We start from the raw sequence: 23,820 nt of genomic DNA on the forward strand, positions 1-23,820 counted from the left end.
ATGAATGACTAGAAATTAGATCCCAAACCAAAAGGCGACCTCTCACAATCTCCTATACTAGAAATGTATATTTCTTTCTAAAAAAAAAAATTAACCTTTAATGAATACTTACCCACATTCCATTTGGTTTTAAAAAACGAGCGTGCAGGTGCAAATTACAATTGTCTTGCAGAGTGAAATGGCTGGTTCAATTGGAGGCGGAGGGAATACAAGCACGGGTGTGGAGTGGCACGTGCGACCTCCAAACCCTAAGAACCCCATCGTCTTCTTCGATGTCACCATCGGTAACATTCCCGCCAGTCGAATCAAGATGGAACTCTTCGCCGATATTGCCTCAAAAACCGCCAAAAATTTCAGGTATCTATGCTTCTAGTCTTAAAGCGTTTCTTCTTTTAGTGCTTAGTTAGAGTGCCCCTTGGCTTTAAGCATTGCTATCAACTTGTGAATGAACTTCCACCAAAAATCACTAGTTTTTGTTTTAGTCTACAAAAGTTTATTCATTTTAATTGCAAAAGTGCAGGTTTAGTTTTTTTTTCTTCTTAGTTGATGTAATGTGATATTATCTGTTTTACTTTAGAATTTAAGAAACTTAAGTTTCAGCTTGCATTTCATTCAGCTACATACATGACAATGAAATAGAAAAAATATGTTTGTAAATGCAATGCATGTTTGGAATCTTGTGTGCTTGTAGAATAGTATTAGTATAGATGATTTGAATACTTCTCAAAGACAATTTATTTGTTCAACTGTATTTTGAACTTTCCTTCTTTTTTTTGTGTGTGTGGGTGTTTGTTATTGCATTGAGATTCTCTTTATTGGGAAGTTCAGTTGATTAATTTTGGCTTTTTTTATTTGGCAGGCAGTTCTGCACTGGGGAGTACGGGTATTGAAACAATCTTTTCCAGTCTGGCCATCAATCTATTGTGGTTTTCTTTCTCTTTTCATTTAGAGTCATGATGATAGTTATGATCTATTGCTGTGCTTTTTTTCTTCTTCTTTTTATGTTAGCCATGACATCATTATCATCGCTGTAGTATACTTTAATAATTACAACTACTGATTTGCAATATAAGATTCATAGCCTTAATCTAAGTTGGAAACGCCTCATCATTTCCTGCTTTCAAAGTCTGTTAGTTGAATGAGGATCAGCCTGATGGTGTTTAGTCTTGCCTTCTTTGCTATCATAATTTTTTTATGACTACTGTCATGATGACAAATTAATATAATGGTATTTCTAAGTCAACGTTGGCATGGTGATAAGGTTGTTATCTTGTGACCCGAAGGTCATAGGATTGAATTTTGGAAAGTCTCCGCTTGTGCTGGAATAATGCCTCATACATCTACTTGTTGGGAAGGGGGATGGTTGTTAAATTCATGATTCTACTATTCTGTGAATTTGGAAGGCTTAAGTGATCCCAATTCTAGCCGCAAACTCGTTTGCTGGGATACCATCCCAGCACATAGAACCTGTGGGATTGTAAGATCATACTGGTCACCAGATGTCTAGGGTGAGCAAGAACCAAACCCTGAAAATTCGTAACTGAATATACCCCAGCCAGAAATCCTTGCTGTCGTGATCTTGCTTCGACTGAAATCTGTAATTATAATGGGAAAGTAATTCATCTCTTTGTGCCACTAAAATCTGCATTTACTTCTGCCTCCTTGCAACTGTAATTTCTGTTTAGCCCTTCCAACTGGCCTGACATCTGCCCTCTTCTCTTCCACCAACATGGTGGAAATGATGAGAGAAAAATATTATTATTTTATTAAATAAATCTAAGAACAAAATATATGCTAAGATTGTATATCAAATCAAAGTACAAGGCACATGTTATTTATCTTGAATTGAAGCTTGATTAAGTATTGTGATTTTAAAGGTCTTATTTATGTTTATTTGTTATTAGTACATTTTACATTTCTTCCTCCCCGTCTCATTTGAGACTAGGTAGGATCTTCTAAATTAACAACCTTTTGGTATTTTTTTGAGCCCCTGCCCCCTTCTGATTTATTCTTGTATTGACTGCCAAAAGGATACTGAATGTTTGCCTTTTTAAGTCTGTGAGTTTAAGTTAACCAATACTTTTTATGATCTGATCTTATTGACATGACTGCCTGTTGGTTACAAGGGTTCTCAATTTCATAGAGTGATTAAAGATATTATGATTGAGGCACGTGATGTAAAGGTACTGTTCTTGTCTAGTTTTTGTGTCAACATTCATGAAAATAAATTAAGCTGAGTACACTTTATGGTCCATATGCATGGCATATTCTTATTGGACACATATAACATGATGGTTAATTTAGTTATAAAGTTTTGGGTCTTGTAGCAACTTTCCTTGTCTCATTTGTAACCTTTCGATACCTTGCCCATCTTTGTGTTATTGCATACATGCTAGGCTTTAAAACAATCTTTTGTTTCTTACCTTCTTCCAATGATTTTTTCCCTTAACGTCACCTTTGGGTTGCCACTAGTTGATTTTTGGATTTGTAATTTGTCAAACAGTAAGGACCAAGAGACCGTATGTTGTGAATTAAGGCTCTTTTTTGGAATTACCTTGCAATCTTTGCAAGCTGTTTACTTGGAATGTTTATAGGTGATATGTGTTCTTCCCGCTTCTTAGTCTTAAAACAAGTGTTCTGATCTTGAAATCATATGTCATTTTGAAATCAAGAATAATTTGTCCTTCCTCATCTGGCTCTTCAAATCCAAATCCACATGAACTCCTGTAAATTGCCTTGTCTCACTACCAATTATATGTCCATTTAGATCCTTGCCTATAAGAATTTTTATTTTATTTTATTTTATTTTATTTTTCCAACATAATGCCTTGAACCAACTCCTCCAAAAACTTCTTCCATTCCTTCTTGTGGTGCATAAGAAAATATTGATAGTCTCCCATGAAACCATTAATTTTAAAGATAAGATCTTGTCTCTTATTCCTTTTACATCCACCACATTATTCTTTCAATTCTATCCGCAATAGTACCGACTCGGTCTTCCCCCTAACTTTCCCTATGTATCAAAGTTTAAATCCTATAGTATCCAGCTCCTTTGCTTTTTCTTAAACCTATTTAGTTTCTTGAAGAAATATGATGTTAATCCTTCTCCAAATCATGGTGTCCATCACTTCCAAAAGCTTAACTATCAAACCAATATTCCAATTAGCAAACCTAATCAAACACTTCTAGACTAGCTTCTATAACCATATCCGTCTGGAAAATTGAGGGTCCTTTCTCATTTTGTGCTACATTCAGGTGCCACGCAGCAATACTAGCTCATGTAACACTTTACTTTAGGCATATGGTGTGTTACTTTTAGGTAATGATCTAGCATTAGCACAAAACAGTCATGAGTTCTTTGTCTGGGGTTTCAACAAGTTTACATTGACTGTTGGGGCCTAAAACAACCCTCCTCCTTTACCCTGTGGCTTTGTAATAGACTATGAGACCATAGGTGGAGTTTGCTATCATGCTACTATATGTAACTAAACCCAAATGATACCTAAGGATATGAGACGATTGATATGATTATCTTGAACAATGTAACTTGATTAATGCTTTATTTATATATGCATTTAATTTGAATTTTGGAAATTATAGCCAGTAGCATCATTATATTAAATGTCAAACACTGAAATATCAATATCATAAATAATGATAAAATTTCAATTAAAACAACTAGACCAAGGGAGAAATGGTATTCTCTCAGATAACAAAAAGTTAAATGAGTTTTTAGTTTGGAGCATGATATGCTTGGGGTTCAAATTATATTATTATAAATTAACTGCCATATGTACTCCCAAATTAGAACTGGTTTTATATAAAATCCTGGTTTGTATAAATGCTATCAGCAACAACAAAAGAATTAAATCCTGCTTTTATGTGAAATCTTTACTAATATATTCTTTTCTTCCTTGGAAGGGTGATGGTAGTGGATGTGTTTCCATCTATGGACTCTAGTTTGATGATGAAAACTTTACTGCGAAACACACTGGTCCTGGCCTTCTGTCCATGGTATGTGTTTGCTGTTTCTACCTTTGTCATTTTGGGTAATATGAAAATGGAGACTGCTAATGGAATGACCACACAAGGATAAATATGCACCAGTATGGTATTATTTACTGTGATAATTGCTATGTTTATCTATTCCTGAAATAGCTCCTTAACTGGAGCACTTATTGACAGTACATACATACACAAATCTATAAGACATATTTTAACAGGTTAACTTGCAATTGTTACTTCCTGGAAACTTTGGAGTCATATTAAATTTAATTTGCTAAGCTTCAAACAATCATGGCATCAATTGATTCAATTTGTATGACTAAATTATGCTTTCACTTATTTCAACTAAAAATGGCTTAAGTCCTGTTTGTCTAATCTGCAGGCAAATAGCGGACCAAATACCAATGGTTGTCAGGTAACTTTCCAGTGGTCACTCACTTCCTTTTCCTTTCCCTTTTCTCAGTGGTAACATTAAATTGGTAATGTTCTTTTCCTATTGATGAATGTTCTCTTCTTGCTTGCAGTTCTTTAGAAAAATAATTGATTAGAAAAATTGAATGAAACCAAAATATCAAAATCATTAACATCAATAATAATTAGTGGACATAAAAATATCATTTCAATCAATAATCATTTTTTTGATTAATTGTATAAATATCAATAAACGCATGAAAACTTCTGATTTTATGTTATGTTACACTATTTTTTCATCCAAATGAGACCCTGTACAAAACTTCAATCAAAACATTATTTTTAGTCCAAAATATTTGAAGAAAAATGTTTTTTTATTGTTGTCTTAAAGTTTAATACCTAATAATGATATTTGAAGAGAAAGATTTTTATTTTTTTTACCAAAATCGATTCATTTAAGGTTAACATACATTTATTCGTCAAATTTTTAATATATGAAGACATATGCTCATTCTATGTCATCATTCCGTTTTTTATTTTTATATAAGACCCTCATTTTATTTTTAATTATTTTATCTTTTTCATTTCCCACATATAATTTGCTTTATAATTGGAAAGTATAACAACTTTTAGGCATAGATCTAAGAGGATACCCAGGTACATGCGTATGTAACAACAATTTAAATTGATCAAATTAATAAATATTTTTAAAATGAAAGAAATAAACATCATTTAAATTTAAAAAAAAATTGAAAAGTTAAGTTTTCTTCACTAAGTAGACAATTGATACATAATATATATATATATATATATATATATATATATATATTCATTATAAATAACGAACCGATCAATGTAATCAATCATCATTTTATTCTTTTTTTCATCTAGTCAATTTTATTCCATTGAGATGTCATGACAAGTGTTGGATCATCTTCTATAATAAAAAACTACACAAAATTTTACTTGTACGTGCCTCATGAATTAGTAATTATTTTTTATTTATCAAATTTATTTTTTTAATCTTCATTACTTTATATATGAGATTTTCCCTACTTGTTTTAATATAAAAATAGAAAAAAATGAAGTTTAAAAACAAAATAATAAAAAATATTTTTCAACACTCGAGTTAATTTTTTAGAAATTCAAAAAATTAATTATAGTAACCACTGTGTATAAAAAAATTGTTGTAATCACTAATACTATTAAATATTATAATTAATGTCTTTCTAATATAACCAAATATAAGTGGACATTATAGAGTGACTTTTAGTTTTAGCACTCTCTTTTTTAGACTGATGGTTCCTCGATTTTTCTCCTTAATAGCTCACGCTTTCAACCTTAGCACGACTATAGGTAAATAATTTTGAATAAATTTGATTTTAAAGAATTTTTTAATTTGTGATATCTTCTCTTTTTTTTATTCTTTCGACTGTGTTTTTAGAAATATTACATTATTTACAATTTAGGTGAGTTTTCTTTTTTCTTTTTTCTTTCAATTGCAATTTTTGGGTTTGGTTTGTGTTTTATTCATGGTTTAGTTCGTGTTTTATATACATTAGTCTTTGATTTGTTCATTGTTTAATTTGTCTTCTTTCAATTACAATTTTTGGGTTTGATTAATTCATCTAGATTTTTTTATCATTTTTTTCAAACAATCTAATATCATATTATTTTTATTATATATAGAACAATCATTTTTCTACAATCTTACTCCATTTCATAAATATTAGTTTCTCTTGCTCAATAGGGGTGATGATTATTATTGGAGGACGAATATTAGTAAATAATCACAAAAACAAACTATGTTTTAATGATTTTGGAAAAATGAGTGTAAAATTTTAGTATTGATGTTCAAATTATAACAATATCACTCATCTAACTATTTTGATAATTTTTTGTCATTTGAATCAATAGTCATTTTTTGTATTAATTGTGTGAATATCAACAGGCACATGAAATTTTTTTATGGTATATTATGTTACGTTATTTTTTTTCTATTTAAACAAATAAGACCCTCAACAAAACTTTAATCAAAATATTGTTTTTCATCCAAAATATTTTAAGAGCAAGATTTTCTATTGTTATCGTTTTAATAGGATAATACCTAATAATGGTATTTGAGGAGCAAGATTTTTATTTTATTTTTATCAAAATCGATTTATATGTTTCAGGTTAGCATACACCTATTCATCAAATTTTTAATATATAAAGCCATATGCTCGTACTAGGTCATCCTTCCATTTGATGTTAACCTACATCTATTCTTTAATTTTTTTAATAAGACATATCTTTATTTTATTTTTCAATTATTTTGTCTTTTTCATTTTCCACGTATGATTGGTTTTATAATTAACTTTAACCGAGCTTGATGGGACCATCTATAATTTATTAATGATAGAAAATGTTTTCTTGGAACAATCATGTCTCAAAAATCATGTTAAGTAATCCATATTATTTTTCAGACCCGAGAGTTGATTGAAGACTTGAAATATCTTAGTGGCATGAAAATGCAAGATGGCAAGCAAACATGAAACTGGATGTGCAATTTATTCCCTAACTTTCTAATAAAACAGTTTTATTTCTATATATTGTACTTGAATGAGCAAAGTAAATAAAGCGTATGTAAATCATCGTTTAGTATGATAAGATCGTTATGGTATGTTAAAATGCATGTTTGGTTAAAGTTGTGAGAGGTCAAAAGTATTTTTATTCTATAAGCAACATTTTTTTTCTTATTCCATTTGGTGTATTAAATTTTTTTATTGTGCATTAAAATTTAGAAAAATATTTACCAACTTGAATCCTAAGATAACCTAAGTTATATTAAGATTGGATAACCTTAGTTATATTAAGATTGGATATACTGGTTTTAGTAGTGATTAGATACAGTACTCATGTTTGCTTTGGAGGAACCTTTCTCCTAAATTCTAAAATATAGTAGGTTCAGTATTTTCCGAAAACATCCCAAGAGCCAAGACACTGAGCAAAATACAGCTGCTGTTAATGTCAGTATTGTAGGGAAGACTATGATTGACGGGCCAGCAAAGAAAAAGATGTTCACCAACCCAAATTAAAGGAATCGTACTCAAACGCGTGACACGCAGTAAGTAGAAGGTCATGGAAAATATCCCAAAAGTTACCCTCTGTAGAATTATAGCCCCTCATCCATTCATGGAATAAAGCTCACACTGGCATTCCTAACATCATGTGCTACTGTATTTGCTAGCAAAGATCGTTCTTAAAAATAGCTTATTACTTATTTCATCACTACATTAACCCTGCACTGAATCTGGCCAGCCCCAATATATAAACTTAATGGTGTATATTTGAGTTATTTAATTAGTTTAATTTGATCAGAGTTTGCTATGCTCTGCTGAGCTATTTAAGTTTTTTTTTTTGTTTACACATACATTTTAAATTATTATTGCTATGGATTGACTTACTGTCATTAAACTCTACACATATATATGTGTATGTATGATGTTAGGTTTCTTGATTTTTTTTATTGATATGTGAGTCAAAACTGACTAAGCACATTAAAGTCTTCATTAAATTAAATATATGTAAGATGTTAGATATCTTGAATTTAATTAGGCTAAACTATGTTGGTGATTCTTCATGTAGATACTAGATTTATATTTGTTTTGTGGTATAATTTTTTTTTGTTTCCTAATATTTTAATTTTTTTTACTGCGGATGACTTAATATAATCTTCCTTCTTTGTCCGAGCTTGGTGGGATCAGCTATAATTTATTAATGATAGAAAACATCTTCTTGAAACAATCATGTCTCATAAAGCATGTAAAATAATCGGTATTATTTTGCAGACGAGAGTTGATCGAAGACTTGAAATCTGCTCGTGGCATGGAAATGCAAGGTGGCCAAAGCAAACTAGAAACGGATTCCAAAACTCTATTAAGAATATTATGCGAAACATTACAAAATACCCAGTTCTTCTGCTTAGTGCTAGGAATGTGTACAACAAAAGGGACCGGCGAAAATTTCATTTTGATGCTAGCTTTATGTGAATATCCGTTGCTGCCAATTTTTCATTTTTTTTTGTCAGAATTATTAAAATTAGGTATTGGCGTGTTGTGTGGGTTTACAAATAAGGCTTGAATATATTTTTGAATCTTAATAAATACAAATAAATTGTGTTTATTTTTAGATAAATTTTTCTTTCCACTGGGTTCCTAATAAAAAATTTCTACAATCTTACTCCATTTCATAAACATTAGTTTCTCTTGTGCGGTAGGGATGATGATTATTAGAAAAAGAATATTAGGAAATAATCACATCAATAAATTATATTTTAATGATTTTGAGAAAATGAGTGTAAAATTTTAGTATTGATGTTCAAGTTATAACAATATCACCCATCTAACTATTTTGATAATTTATTATATTACTTCAACAACTTTTGATTTAATTGTAAAGAAAATAATAAACTGTTTTCATTCATTCCTGGAAAAATACAGCTAGCTGCTGTTAATGTAAGTATTGTAGGGAAGACTCTATGGTTGACGGGCCATCAGAGAAAATTAAAGATGTTCACCAACCCAAATTAAAGCAACCGTACAGAAACGCGCGTGTGAGACACAACCTTTGGAATAACAAGTCATGGAAAATATCCTAAAAGCTACCATTTGCAGAATCATAGCCACTCATTTATTCGTGGAATACAGCTCACACCTACATTACATGCATGCTTATGAATTCAAGTCTCTCACTAAAAAAAATTAACTTATTAACAACTAAATATTTGCGGGTTAAAAAATAAAAAAATGCATGCTATTGTATTTGCTAGGAAAGTTTGTTTATAAAAATAGCTTATTACTTATTTCATCAGTACATCGACCCTGCATGAATGAGCTTGGTCTTCAGGGTGTGCAAATCAGTGTTAAAGGTCCTTATTCTGCTCAGTCTCACCCTTCCACAATTCTTAGAACTTGCAGATGCAGGATGAGTTTTTACCCAAACTTTCAGTTAAATTTTTTTTTCTTTCTAGGGAAGACTATGGTTGACAGCCACAAATAAAAAAATCTCAGGCCATCGTACAGAAACGTGTGACACACAGTACGTACAAACAAAACCCTTTCTAATCAAGTCATGGAAAATATCCCAAAAGTTTTACCCTCTCAGAATAAGAGCCACTCATTCATTCATAATTCATAAAATAGCTTGCTAGTTTTTACACATTTCATCATACATTAACCTTCCATCAGTTTGGCCAGCCCTAATTTATAAACTTAATAAGAGTGAACGAAAAATTAAGAAAATGAAAAAAGGATGGAAAAAATGTGATAAAAATAACAAAATGTACCAAAAGAAAAATGGTCGAAAAATGAAAAAAATAAATGATTTATTCAATTAGTTTTTTTTATTGAGTTATTTAATTAATTCGATCAGAGTTTCTATCCTTTGTTGAGTTGCAATATACATAACGGCATGCTATTATGGCTTAAATATACATGTACGATATTTTAGCTACTGAAATTGACTAGACATACTAAAGTTTTCATTAATTAACCAATATCAGACATAACTTAAGAGCTACCAACTATCAAGAAATTAATACCATTCTTTGGACATAATAATTAAATCATCAAATTTAAACATACTGTCTGACTAAATGTGCTAAACTTGCTTAATTAAATCTTTCATTAAGTGAATAAACTAAGGATATCAAACAAATTTGCATGCAATATATTATATCGGATTAAGAAATCCTTATCAAGTCAAAGAATATTCAAGAAGTTGGAAATTTGGGAAATACAGTTAAGAAATAAGACCTCCTCCTCTCTTTTTCTATGTTGTTTCCTAAATATAAAAGTACAATTATGTATAACTTGATAATTTAATGAATACGAAGGGAGGAATGCAGGTGTCATTGTTTGTCTTATCCGGAAGACTCAGCAGTTATTGGTCATCAAAGAAAAAAATGTTCATTTTTCGGCAACCTTCTTCAAGTAAAGCCAACCATCATTCATAGAATATCTTATTACTCATTTCACCAAAATATTTTGACCCTTCCCAGCACTTAGTCATTGGCATATACTGCGGTTTTCAAATTACTCATTTCCACTCATCTACTTTCATTCCTACCATGGCAGCAGAAATGGTTGCTGGTGCTCTTGTTTCTACTTTCGTTCAGAAGACAATTGACAGTTTGGCTTCTCGTTTTGTGGACTACTTTCGTGGAAGAAAACTCAATAAGAAGCTGCTGAGCAAAATCAAGGTGAAGCTACTAGCCATCGATGTTCTTGCTGATGATGCTGAACTTAAGCAGTTCAGAGATGCACGTGTCAGAGATTGGCTTTTTATGGCCAAAGATGTAGTGTTTGAAGCAGAGGATCTCTTGGCTGATATAGACTATGAACTCTCCAAATGCCAAGTAGAAGCTGAATCCCAGCCCATTCTTAACCAGGTGAGCAATTTCTTCAGACCTTCTTCTTTGAGCTCTTTTGACAAGGAAATTGAATCAAGGATGGAACAAATCCTTGATGACCTGGATGATCTTGAAAGCCGAGGTGGTTATCTAGGTTTGACAAGGACCAGTGGTGTTGGGGTTGGATCAGGATCGGGTAGTAAAGTGTTAGAGAAATTGCCATCAGCATCTTCGGTGGTAGAAAGTGATATTTATGGCAGAGATGATGACAAAAAATTGATCTTGGACTGGATCACTTCTGACACTGATGAAAAGCTATCAATACTTTCTATCGTGGGCATGGGCGGGTTGGGTAAGACCACGCTTGCCCAACTTGTATACAATGACCCAAGAATAGTGAGTAAGTTTGATGTCAAAGCTTGGATCTGTGTTTCAGAGGAATTTGATGTTTTCAACGTATCAAGAGCAATTCTTGACACGATTACTGATTCGACTGATCATGGTAGAGAGCTAGAAATAGTTCAGAGAAGACTAAAAGAAAATTTGGCAGATAAAAAATTTCTCCTCGTTTTGGATGACATTTGGAACGAAAGCAGGCTTAAATGGGAAGCTGTGCAGAATGCTCTTGTTTGTGGAGCTCAGGGAAGTAAGATCCTTGTCACAACACGCAGTGAGGAAGTTGCTTCTACCATGAGGTCAAAAGAACACAAGCTGGAGCAATTACAAGAAGATTATTGCTGGCAATTGTTCGCAAAACATGCATTCAGAGATGATAATCTTCCACGAGATCCAGTATGCCCAGAGATTGGTAGGAAGATTGTTAAAAAATGTAAAGGACTTCCTCTGGCCTTGAAGTCAATGGGAAGTCTATTACACAACAAACCATTTGCCCGGGAATGGGAAAGCGTGTTGCAAAGTGAAATATGGGAATTAAAGGATAGTGGTATTGTTCCTGCTTTAGCATTGAGCTATCACCACCTTCCTCCCCATCTCAAGACATGCTTTGCTTACTGTGCTTTATTCCCCAAGGATTATGAGTTTGACAAGGAGTGTTTAATTCAGTTGTGGATGGCTGAAAATTTCCTACACTGCCATCAAGGCAGTAAGAGTCCAGAAGAAGTTGGCCAGCAGTACTTCAATGATTTACTATCAAGGTCCTTCTTTCAACAATCAAGCATATTTGAAGGATTTGTCATGCATGACCTTCTAAATGATTTGGCAAAATATGTTTGTGGGGACATCTATTTCAGGTTGAGAGTTGATCAAGCAAAATGTACACAGAAAACAACCCGTCATTTTTCAGTTTCAATGATTACGGAACGATATTTTGATGAGTTTGGAACTTCATGTGATACTAAAAAATTGCGTACATTTATGCCAACAAGCTGGAGAATGAATGAAAATCACTCGAGTTGGAATTGCAAGATGTCGATACATGAATTGTTCTCCAAGTTGAAGTTCTTACGCGTCTTATCTCTGTCTCACTGTTTAGACATTAAAGAGCTGCCTGACTCTGTTTGCAATTTTAAACATCTTCGTTGGTTAGACCTTTCCCATACTGACATTGAAAAACTACCTGAATCCACATGTTCACTCTACAACTTGCAAATACTGAAGTTGAATGATTGTAGACATTTGAGGGAGCTGCCCTCAAATTTGCATGAACTCACCAATTTGCATCGCCTTGAATTTGTAAATACTGAAATTATAAAGGTGCCACCGCATCTGGGAAAGCTGAAGAATCTTCAAGTATCCATGAGTTCTTTTCATGTTGGCAAACGTAGTGAGTTCACCATTCAGAAATTCGGAGAGCTCAATCTTCTTCATGAAAGATTATCATTTAGGGAGCTGCAGAATATTGAGAATCCCTCAGATGCATTAGCTGCAGATTTGAAAAATAAAACACACCTTGTGGAACTAGAGTTTGAATGGAATTCACACCGAAACCCTGATGATTCTGCCAAAGAAAGGGATGTAATTGTAATTGAGAATCTACAACCTTCCAAACACCTGAAGGAGTTATCAATCATCAACTATGGTGGTAAACAATTCCCAAATTGGTTATCCGATAATTCTTTATCAAATGTGGTGTCCTTAGAGTTGAACAACTGTCAATCTTGCCAACATTTGCCTTCCCTTGGACTTTTGCCATTTCTCAAGAACCTTAAGATTTCAAGTCTTGATGGGATAGTGAGCATTGGTGCTGATTTTTATGGTAATAGCACTTCTTCATTTCCATCGTTGGAAAGATTGAAGTTCTCCTCTATGAAAGCATGGAAAAAATGGGAATGTGAAGCTGTGACAGGTGCTTTTCCGTGTCTTCAATATCTTTCTATAAAGAAATGTCCAAAGCTGAAAGGTGACCTCCCAGAGCAACTTCTTCCTTTAAAGGAGCTAGAAATTAGTGACTGCAAACAACTTGAGGCTTCAGCTCCCAGGGCACTAAAACTAAACCTAGAAGACTTTGGAAAGCTGCAAATTGACTGGGCTTCTTTGAAAAAGCTCAGAATGGGCGGACACAGCATGGAAGCATCGTTGCTTGAAAAGTCTGATACTTTGAAAGAACTGGAAATTTATTGTTGCCCGAAACAGATGCAGCCTGGTGTAATGTTTTGCGATTGTGAAATGAGTGATGATGGCTGTGACTCTCTAAAGACTTTTCCGCTAGATTTCTTCCCAGCACTCACGATCCTTTTTCTCGGTGGCTTTCGTAATCTACAGATGATTACACAGGATCACACCCTTAATCATCTTGAAAGTCTGGGATTCGCTAACTGCCCTCAGTTAGAATCATTGCCTGGAAGCATGCATATACTGCTTCCATCTCTGAAGCAGCTAGTAATATATGATTGTCCAAGAGTTGAGTCGTTCCCTGAAGGAGGTTTGCCATCAAATCTTAAAGAGATGGGACTCTATAAATGCTCCTCCGGACTCATGGCCTCACTGAAAGGGGCTTTGGGAGACAATCCCCCTCTGAAAACCTTGGGGATAGGAAAGCTGGATGCGGAATCTTTTCCTGATGAAGGTTTACTGCCACTCTCTTCTATTAATCTAAGCATATATGGTTTTCGAAATCTGAAAAAACTGGACTACAAGGGGCTCTGTCAGCTCTCCTCTCTCAAGGAATTGAATATTATAGACTGCCCCAACCTCCAACAGCTACCCGAGGAGGGTCTTCCCAAATCCATTTCACATCTTGGTATTGGAGGCTGCCCCAACCTCAAGCAGCGATGCCAGAACCCAGAAGGCGAAGACTGGCCAAAGATTGCTCACATTCCAACCGTGAGTATTTGGTATGATAGTGATGCTGATTTGTAAGAATTATCATGAAACTTTTCCTTTTTTAGTTGATCTGAATTATCATGAACCTTCTACACGGTTTGTGCTTCAAGGAAATTATTAAATAATTGTTTTCTTACACTTACATAGTTATATATGCATTGTGTGCGAGTCTTTTTAGTACTGGATAAAATATTTCATTCTTAAATTTATTTATAATTTTTATTAGAATTTATTATGTCATTGATGACAAATTTTTGTTATATTATTTAATACTTTGAAGAGTTTACTTGTATTTCTTATTTCATAATTGTATTTCTTATTTCATAATGGTTTATTATAGTTAAAACTGATGTCATTCATCTTAATATTTAAATATAAAAAATTTATATATAAGTGTTTAATTGTAGATAGTTTCAATATTTATTAATTTAAAATATTCAACAATGAGTCTATCTAAAATTTTGGATCAATAAAATTAATAAATTTAAATATACTTATCTTATAATAACTTTTATCATTAAAAAATATTATTTTTTTAGGTTTCTGAATTTTAAGTAATAACTTCTCTAAGATATTTTTTTCATCCATGGATACAATGTAATATCATATTTACTTCCAAGATTTTTGGTTATAATAAGAAATGGATAGATGCTAAGATATGACTAGTTACGTAATACACGAATATAAATATGGATCAACATTATAAAAAAAATATAATAATTTAAAAATATTTTTTTTTATAAAATCAAATTAAGAAAATGTTTTGATAAAAAAAATAGTTTAAACATTCCAATGAATTTGTTTTAGTATATGATTATTTAATGATAAATGGATACAAATTTGAATTAACATAATATAAATAGATTATATAATAATTTAAAAATATAAATTTTTATAATTTAAATTTGAAAACAAAATGAAAGGTGATTTAATATAAAAAGAAACATAAACTAAAATATGATAAACATGTAAGACGTATTTTTGCAATAAAAATACTCAAACAATTACATATATAATAATCCAAATAAATTTGATTTTGTATGGATAGTCGTGTGATAGATAAATATAACAATGAATTAGGATAACATAAATATAATATATAATAGTTTATAAAATATAATTTTTATAATTTTAAATTAAAAAAATAATGTTTTGATATAAGAAGAAGTTTAGACATCATTTATATAAAAGTTGTATGAATTAAATTTAAATATAACCAATGATTATTAAAAATACTTAATCATCCAAATTAATTTATCTTAATATGGTTATCCGAGTGACATATATGAAGATAAAAATGAATTAATGCAACATAATATAAAATATTGTTGTAATCAATGATACTATTATGTGAGTTTTCTTTTTCCTTTTAATTGTAATTGTTGGGTTTTGTTTGTTTTTGTTCATGTTTTAGTTTGTGTTTTATATACATTAGCTTTTGTTTTGTTCATTGTTTAATTTGTGTTCTTTCAATTATAATTATTGGGTTTGATTTCATCTAGATTTTTTGTCATTTTATTTCAAACAATCTAATATAATATTATTTCTATTCTATATAGGACAAACATTCTTCTACAACTTTACTCCATTTCATAAAAATCAGTTTCTCTAGTTAGATGGGGTAATGACTATGGTTGGAGAAATAGTATTAGTAAATAATCACACCAACAAATTGTGTTTTCATAATTTTGAGGAAATAAGTATAGATTTTTAATATTCAAGTTATAACAATGTTACCCATCTAGCTATTTTGATCATTTATTATATTACTTCAACAAGTTTTGATTTAATTATAAAGAAAATAATAAATTACTTAGTTTTAATATGTAAAAGTTTTAGGAAAATTTGTTTTTTTTTATGTTTATCATTAATTGTTATTTCATCTTATATTTGTATGATCATTATACAAGTTTTTCTCATACATTCTTATATTTAATTTGTACTTGTAGTACTATAATATAAATACTATACAATAATAATTTTACTTTTATTTTATATCTTCAATTTACAATATATATTTTTGGTTTAATAGAATAAAAGGGACCTTACTATTGTTATAATATCTAAATTATACATATATAAGAAAAAAAAACAGGCTTCAATTAGTCTTAATTAGAATATGAAAAATAACATACAACATATGTTAACCGATGTGACCGTGAAATGAAAATGTCAACAACAGAAAAAATAATTGATTAGAAAAATTGAATGAAAACCAAAATATTAAAAATATTAACTTCAATAGTAATTAGTGGACATAAAAATATCATTTCAATCAATAATCATTATTTTGATTAATTGAGTAAATATCAATAGACACATGAAAACTTCTATTTTATGTTATGTTAGACTATTTTTTCTTTTATTTAAACAAATGAGATCCTGTATAAAACTTTAATCAAAACATTATTTTTCATCCAAAATATATTGAAGAAAAATGTTTTTCTATTGTTGTCTTAAAGTTTAATACCTAATAATGGTATTTGAAGAGAAAGATTTTTATTTTTTTTACCAAAATCGATTCATTTAAGGTTAACATACATCTATTAGTTAAATTTTCAATATATATAGACATATGCTCATATTATGTTATCATTCCATTTTCTGATTTTTAAATAAGACATATCCTCATTTTATTTCCAATTATTTTGTCTTTTTCATTTCCCACATATAATTCGCTTTATAATTGGAATGTATAACAACTTTTAGGCATAGATCTCACAGGATACTCAGGTGCACACATATGTAACAACAATTTAAATTGATCAAATTAATATTTTTTTTTAAATTTTAATTTAAATCATTTAACATCTTTGTATGTTTCTTATTATTTAAATGATAAATTAATTTTTGACTTCATTACAAAGTTTAAATTAAGATCAATTCTATATTTATATGAATAAAGATTTTAAAATTTAACTTTATATTGTTTAGAATGTTTAAATTTTGGATTAGATAATTTCTCATTTAAAGTTATTATAAAATAATTTTATACAAGGGTCAAAATCTTCAATAATTTGTTTTATACTTTTTATTCTGATTAAAATTTAAATTTTTAATTAAAAATACAAAAAAAATGCTTCGTGAACAATAAAATATTTGAATTATTGATTATTTGTTACAGTTTTGATAATATTTAATATAGAAGATATTTATACTTTTAATAAGAAATTATAACTAAATCAAAATCAAAATCAAAAATTAAAATTTTCATAATAATAATAAAGTAGTTATAAAAAATATATTTTACAAATTCAATCTAATGTGTTAAACGGAAAAACAATTTATTTTTAATTTGTAGAATATAAAATTTAAAAGTTTTCAGCATTAGAAACAACAAAATATTACTCTTTAAAATTCATTTATCAAATTCAATTTAATATTAAAAACTTTGTAATTGGTTTTTATTATCATAAATTAAGTTTGACGTAAATACAATTAGTATAATTAATTAAAATTTTGAGTTAGGATCAATTTTATATTTTGAATAATAAATATTTTAAAAATTGAAATTATGATATTAATAATAGTGTTTTTAATAGAATTTAATATAACAATAAACTTTATTTATGTAATTTAAATTGTATCATTTGATTGATATTTAATGCTTATTAACGTATCATTAAATCATATTTAAGAAAATTGCTTCATTTACAATTTGATTGGTATTTAAAGATAACCTTAATTTATCTAATAATTACAAAATTTAATTTAAGAGTTGAATTAGTGCAGAGTGTGAAACGTTATATTAATTTTTTTATTAAGATAAATCATATTATTGGACTGAAGTATGAATTAAAAATAAAAATTATAAATTATTTTACTAATTTGTGATGTTCTGGAATATTCTTATTAGAGACAGAGGTAATTTTTATATAAGAATTAAATAAATATAGAATGCAAAAGGTTGATTAATTTTTTTTATCAGGATAAATCATATTGTTGGATTGAATAATAAATTAAAAATAAATATTTATAAATTATTTTATCAATTTGTAATGTTCTCACAGATTTATAAATTATTCTAATTATACTTTTGTTATATATATATATATATATATATATATATATATATATATATATATATATATATATAAGAAAATTAAATTCTAATTATACTAATTATAATTTAAAAGGTATACTTTGTGATTAGGCCATATGATTTTCATTAGATTATAAATTAAAAATTGCACACTTCATGTACATAAACATTTCTTTAGATTTTACACTAGTAAATATACGAAAGGCAATTATATTTACTTTTAATCAGATAATTGCACAATTAATGCTATTATAAAAATATTTTATATAAAATTGAAAATGTAAATGTGATAAAAAATTAAAAAAACTATTAGGTAAAAGTGTTTCTAAATATTACTGATTTCTAATTTTAGTATAATTTCATACATAAATGTAGCATTATTTTTAATATTTTTATTTCTTTTTCATGTGATAATTTAATACAGATGGTTTGGATACCAGTTTTTGTTGATTGTTATAATTTTAGCTTATTTTCATGTCAAAAATTTTATTATACTTCTCATATTGTAAGTTGTCAAAATTTTGTAGGACCATCTCAATCTACCATAATTAGAACCATCAATGAATTTGAATTGAAATATATAAATATAATTGTAAATGACATGATATTAATATATGTTTAAATGAAGAGATTCTATTGTATTTTTATATTATAATGACTTCAAATTCATATCGAAGTAATTTTAAATTTTATATTTCATATATTTTCTTGATATATGTTTACATGATATGTAAAATTTAAATATAAGTTGACAAGTCTTTCAAAATTTAAATTGTATATAGTTAATATTCATTGTTTTCTAACACTATTTCTTATTTACTTTTTAAAATATTTACTAGCTATAGCATATTATTTCTTTATTTATGTATTCATCAATATTAATTTTTTTTTTCAAATTGTGAGAAAATTATAGCATAAGATTAAAACTTTGATATGTTTCACGTCAAAAAAATACCAAAACAAAGATTTTCATTTTGTTAAACTTCAAAATATTAATCACATATTCCGGCATATGATATCCCATATTAATTATGTACTAATTTGTTGCCAATCTTGTTTAATAATATGAAAAGTTTATTTCTAAAAAGATAATTATGTTTCTTATATCATAAAGGTTTACTATAGTTAAAAGTGATACTATCTCTTAAGTTTTACTTGTTTAATATGAAATTTATTTATTACAACATGAAAGTCTATACTCAAGAAATATTATTTTCCACCAATGGTGTCATTTATCTTAATAGTCAAATCCAAAAAACTTTTATATATAAGTATTTATTTGTAAATAGTTTCAATCTTTGTTAATCTTGAAATATTCACCAATGAGCTCATCTAAAATTTTGGGTCAATGAGTATATTTAAATATACTTATGTTATAATTACTTTTATAACTACTATTTTTATAATTAAAAATATTATTTTTTAAGCTTGTGAGTTTTAACTAATAACTTCTTTAAGATACATATTTTTTCATCCATGGATATAATGAAGTATTGTATTGACTTTCATAGATCTTTGATTATAATTTTTTTTTATTCAAATTGATAAATTCTAATATGGTTACCTATGTAATACATGAATACAAATATGGATTGACATGATAAAAATAAAATAAATAATAGTTTAAAAATATAATTTTTTATATAACCAAATTAAGAAAAAATTTTGATAAAAAAAATTTAAACCTCTCAATGATTTGTCTTAGTATATGGTTACTTAGAAATATATGGATACAAATATGAATTAATGTAACATAAATAGGTTATATAATAATTTAAAAAATATAATTTTTTATACTTTCAATTTGAAAAGAAAATGAAAGGTGTTTTAATATAAGACTCTTGCAATAAAAAGCCCAAATAATTTTGCATGATACTCATGTGATAGATAAATATAAATATGAATTAGGGTAACATAAATATAATATATTAGTTTATAAAATATAATTTTTATAATTTCAAATTAAAAAAAAGAATGATGCTTTGATATAAAAAAAATTTAGACGTCATTCATATAAAAGTTGTATGAATTAATTTAAATATAAATATTTTATAGTTTCTTAATATAAAAAAATACAATGATTATTAAAAAAATTAATGATTAAAATGAGTTTGTTCTAGTATGGTTACCCGGATGCATAAAGAATATAAAGATGAATTAATGCAAAAAAAGAAGAATATATAATTGTTTAAAAAGTATAATTTTTTATAGATTCTTATTAAAAATATGAAGGATATTCTAATATAAAAAGAAATATAAAAATAATTCTTATACATTAATTTAAGTATAAATATCTAAGAGTCTCTTGACATTAAAAAAATCAATGATTATAAAAAAATCACTCAAATGAATTTGTCCTAATATGATTATCTAGGCAACGGAAGGATAAAAATATGAATTATCGAGATCAATATCTTGTTAATTAAAAAAAATTATAACAAAAAATTATAAATAAATATTTTTTAAAAATAAATTTTTAAAATTTAACAATAGAAATAAAAAAACTTTAAATTTATAGACAAATAAAATTTAATTCCTTTTTAATAACAATCAATGGTATATCAATGTTTTGAATCATGTTGTAACTTGTGAGTCATCCAATAATTCTCCCTAAAAGTTTAGTTACTAACTTTCTTTAAAAACTTAAATTTTTCCATTTCAATGTTATATTAAAAATTTAACAATTTGCTCAATTTTTTAAGAGCTTTTCTGAAAATGTATCTAATTAAAGTTTTCTTTAAAGAAAAGATAAGCTTCCCAACCACCCCCATAAAAATATATATTGTTTAACCATTTAAAGAGTTTACTTCTAACGAGATAATTGTTTTTCTTATATCATAAAAGTTTGCTATAGTTAAAAGTGATGTTATCTTTTAAGTTTTACTCGTGTAATATAGAATTTATTTGTTACGGCATAAAATTCTATACTCAAGAAACATTGTTTTTCACCAATGATGTCATTTAGCTTAATATTGAAATCAAAAAAAGTATTTATACATGTGTTTAATTGTAAATAGTTTCAATTTTTATTAGTTTTGAAATATTCACCAATTAGCCATCTAAAATCTTGGGTCAATAAAATAAGTATATTTAAATATACCTATCTTATAATTACTATTATAACTACTACTTTTCTAATTAAAAATATTACTTCTTAGGCTTGTGAATTTGAACTAATAACATCTTTAAGATACTTTTTTCCCTCCATGGATATAATGGAATATTGTATTAATTTCCAGGGATCTTTGATTATAAATTTTTTTTAATCAAATCGATAAATTCTAATATGGTCACCCATGTAATACATGAATATAAATATGGTGGCATAAGTAAAATATATAATAGTTTAAAAATATAATTTCTTATATCATCAAATTAAGAAATACAAAAGAGACCCAAGGAATTTGTCTTAGTAAATGGTTATCTAGATAGATGGATATAAATATGGATTATTGTAACATAAATGGATTATATAAATTCAAAAAAACATCCTTTTTTATACTTTAAATTGGAAAAATGAAAAGTGTTTTAATATAAAAAAACATAAATTAAAATATGAAATATGTAAGACTCTTGCAATAAAAAAACTCAAATGATTATATATATATATATATATATATATATATATATATATATATATAATCATCCAAATAAATTTTATTTTGAATGGATATCCATGATAAATATAGATATGAATTAGGGTAATATAAATATAATATATAATAGTTTATAAAATATAATTTTTATAATTTCAAATTAAAAAAAGAATGATGTTTTGATATAAAAAGAAATTTAGATATGATTCATATAAGAGTTGTATGAATTAAATTTAAATATAAATATTTAAGAATTAGGGTAATATAAATATAATATATATAAATTTAAGCACCAATGATTATTAAAAAATGTAATCATCCAAATGAATTTGTCCTAATATAATTACCCGGGTGACATAAATGAATGTAAAGATGAAATAATGCAACATAAAAAGAATATATTATTGATTAAAAAATATAATTTTTTTATAGACTCATTAAAAATAGGAAGGATGTTTTGATATAGAAAGAAATAAAAACATCATTCTTATAAAAAAAATTATTCATTATTTCAATTATAAATATCTAAGAGTCTCTTTACATTAAATTTTTGATGATTATAAAAACATCATTCTTATAAATAATTTATACATTAATTTAAGTATAAATATTTAAGAGTCTCTTGGCATTAAAAAAATCAATCAAAATAAAAAAATCACTCAAATGAATTTGTCCTAATATGATCACCTATGCAACGGATGGATAAAAATATGAATTATTGAGATGAATATCTTGTTAATTTTAAAAAAAATTATAACAAAAAACTATAAATAAATATCTGTCTTTAATAAAATTTTCATATTTAACAATAGAAATAAAAAACTTTAAATTTATAGACAAATGAAATTTAATTCCTTTTTAATAACAATGTTTTGAATCATGTTTTAACAATTGACGAGTAATTTCTGAGTCGTCCAATAATTTTTCCTATAAGTTTAGTTACTAACTTTCTTTAAAAACTTAAAATTTTCCCCTTTCACTATTCTATTAAAAAATTTACAAATTGCTCGATTTTTTAAGAGCTTTTCGAAAAATATATCTAATTAAAGTTTTCTTTAAAGAAAAGATAAGCTTCCCAATCAACCCAATAAAAAAAAGGAATAAAATAATATATCACTAGTGTATTAATACTAATTTTAAAAAATATGTATATTTTTAAAATCTTACTTAAAACAAATAAACAATTTAATTTAAGGATTAAAAATAAGTCTTTCACTCTACTGTATCTATCATCCATTTTCACTTTATATATCATAGCTCGTGTGTATGAAGGCTAAATGAGTATATTAAAACAAGATAAAACTTAACCATTAAAGCATAATCTACCATCATCACATATATAACATAATATGTAAAAATCATACATAAAACATAACAGGTACAAACTCTCACTACTTGACTTTGTTGGTGTGACACCAACGGAGATGACATTCTCTGTTGATTTTGCATATCTGGAGGGTGAATATGTTAATAATGTGGTATAGGCTTCAGAATGGTTTCAAGGTATGAATGCAGTGAAATTTGTATTCCCTAAGTGTACAAACTTGTTGTGCATGTTTTACATCGACAAGAATGTCAATCTTTTGCAGACTAAATGTAATTTGATTTTCAGGTGCTCATAAACTTGTGTGCTTGTGCTCGTAAGTTGTTTTGATTTTCAGGTCATTTTGGAAAGTCTTATTCCAAATCTATAGTAATTTTCATTTATGAGATTTTGAACTTTTTTGCTTATTGAAAATTGTTTGTAGCAAGACTAATTGAGGACAACATGTTTGGGATTGACAACTTCTGTTGGATCTCTGCAAAGGCAACATTAGAAGCTTTAAAGCATCCACAGTTTTTAATTCTGCAGACAGGCTTCGGATATTTATTGGTTGTTTTGCTTTTAGGACTTAAGTTTTGCTTCTTTTAGGGGCAAATGAAACCTGAGGAGATTTGGGTTATAGGGGTGCTCCTCGTGTAGCTCAGGTTCGATCTTAAACTAAAGTGGAGCATTTTGTTCCTATTTTATCATTAGCCTGCCATTACCATTCTTATATGTGTGCTTGTGTAGTGTGGAATTTTTCATATTTTCTAATGACACACATATTTAA

General features: G+C 27.8%; 2 protein-coding genes across 8 annotated transcripts; both read left to right on the forward strand.

The window, feature by feature from the left end:
* Window positions 1-8,592, forward strand: LOC114387256 (peptidyl-prolyl cis-trans isomerase CYP22-like). Of its 7 annotated transcripts, none has more exons than XM_028347407.1 (6): window positions 1-357; window positions 860-883; window positions 3,922-4,014; window positions 4,388-4,420; window positions 7,358-7,522; window positions 8,247-8,580. In XM_028347407.1, the coding sequence occupies exons 1-5, from the start codon at window positions 179-181 to the stop codon at window positions 7,491-7,493; spliced, it is 465 nt and encodes a 154-aa protein (XP_028203208.1). In that variant the 5' UTR covers window positions 1-178; the 3' UTR covers window positions 7,494-7,522; window positions 8,247-8,580. The 7 variants fall into 7 exon arrangements, 6 of the variants coding, with proteins under 6 accessions (XP_028203208.1, XP_028203206.1, XP_028203207.1 ...); XR_003661279.1 differs by lacking the exon at window positions 7,358-7,522 and adding an exon at window positions 2,127-2,183 and having other exon boundaries at window positions 294-357; XM_028347405.1 differs by lacking the exon at window positions 7,358-7,522 and having other exon boundaries at window positions 8,247-8,592.
* Window positions 8,593-10,286: 1,694 nt separating this feature from the next.
* On the forward strand, window positions 10,287-14,269 carry LOC114386521 (disease resistance protein RGA2-like). Its single transcript, XM_028346531.1, has one exon. It carries the CDS (start codon window positions 10,526-10,528, stop codon window positions 14,123-14,125), a length of 3,600 nt encoding a protein of 1,199 aa, XP_028202332.1. The 5' UTR covers window positions 10,287-10,525; the 3' UTR covers window positions 14,126-14,269.
* The last annotated feature ends 9,551 nt before the right edge of the window (window positions 14,270-23,820 follow it).

This window comes from Glycine soja, chromosome 15 (genome assembly GCF_004193775.1).
Source record: "Glycine soja cultivar W05 chromosome 15, ASM419377v2, whole genome shotgun sequence".
In the NCBI taxonomy this organism is placed as follows: domain Eukaryota; kingdom Viridiplantae; phylum Streptophyta; class Magnoliopsida; order Fabales; family Fabaceae; genus Glycine; species Glycine soja.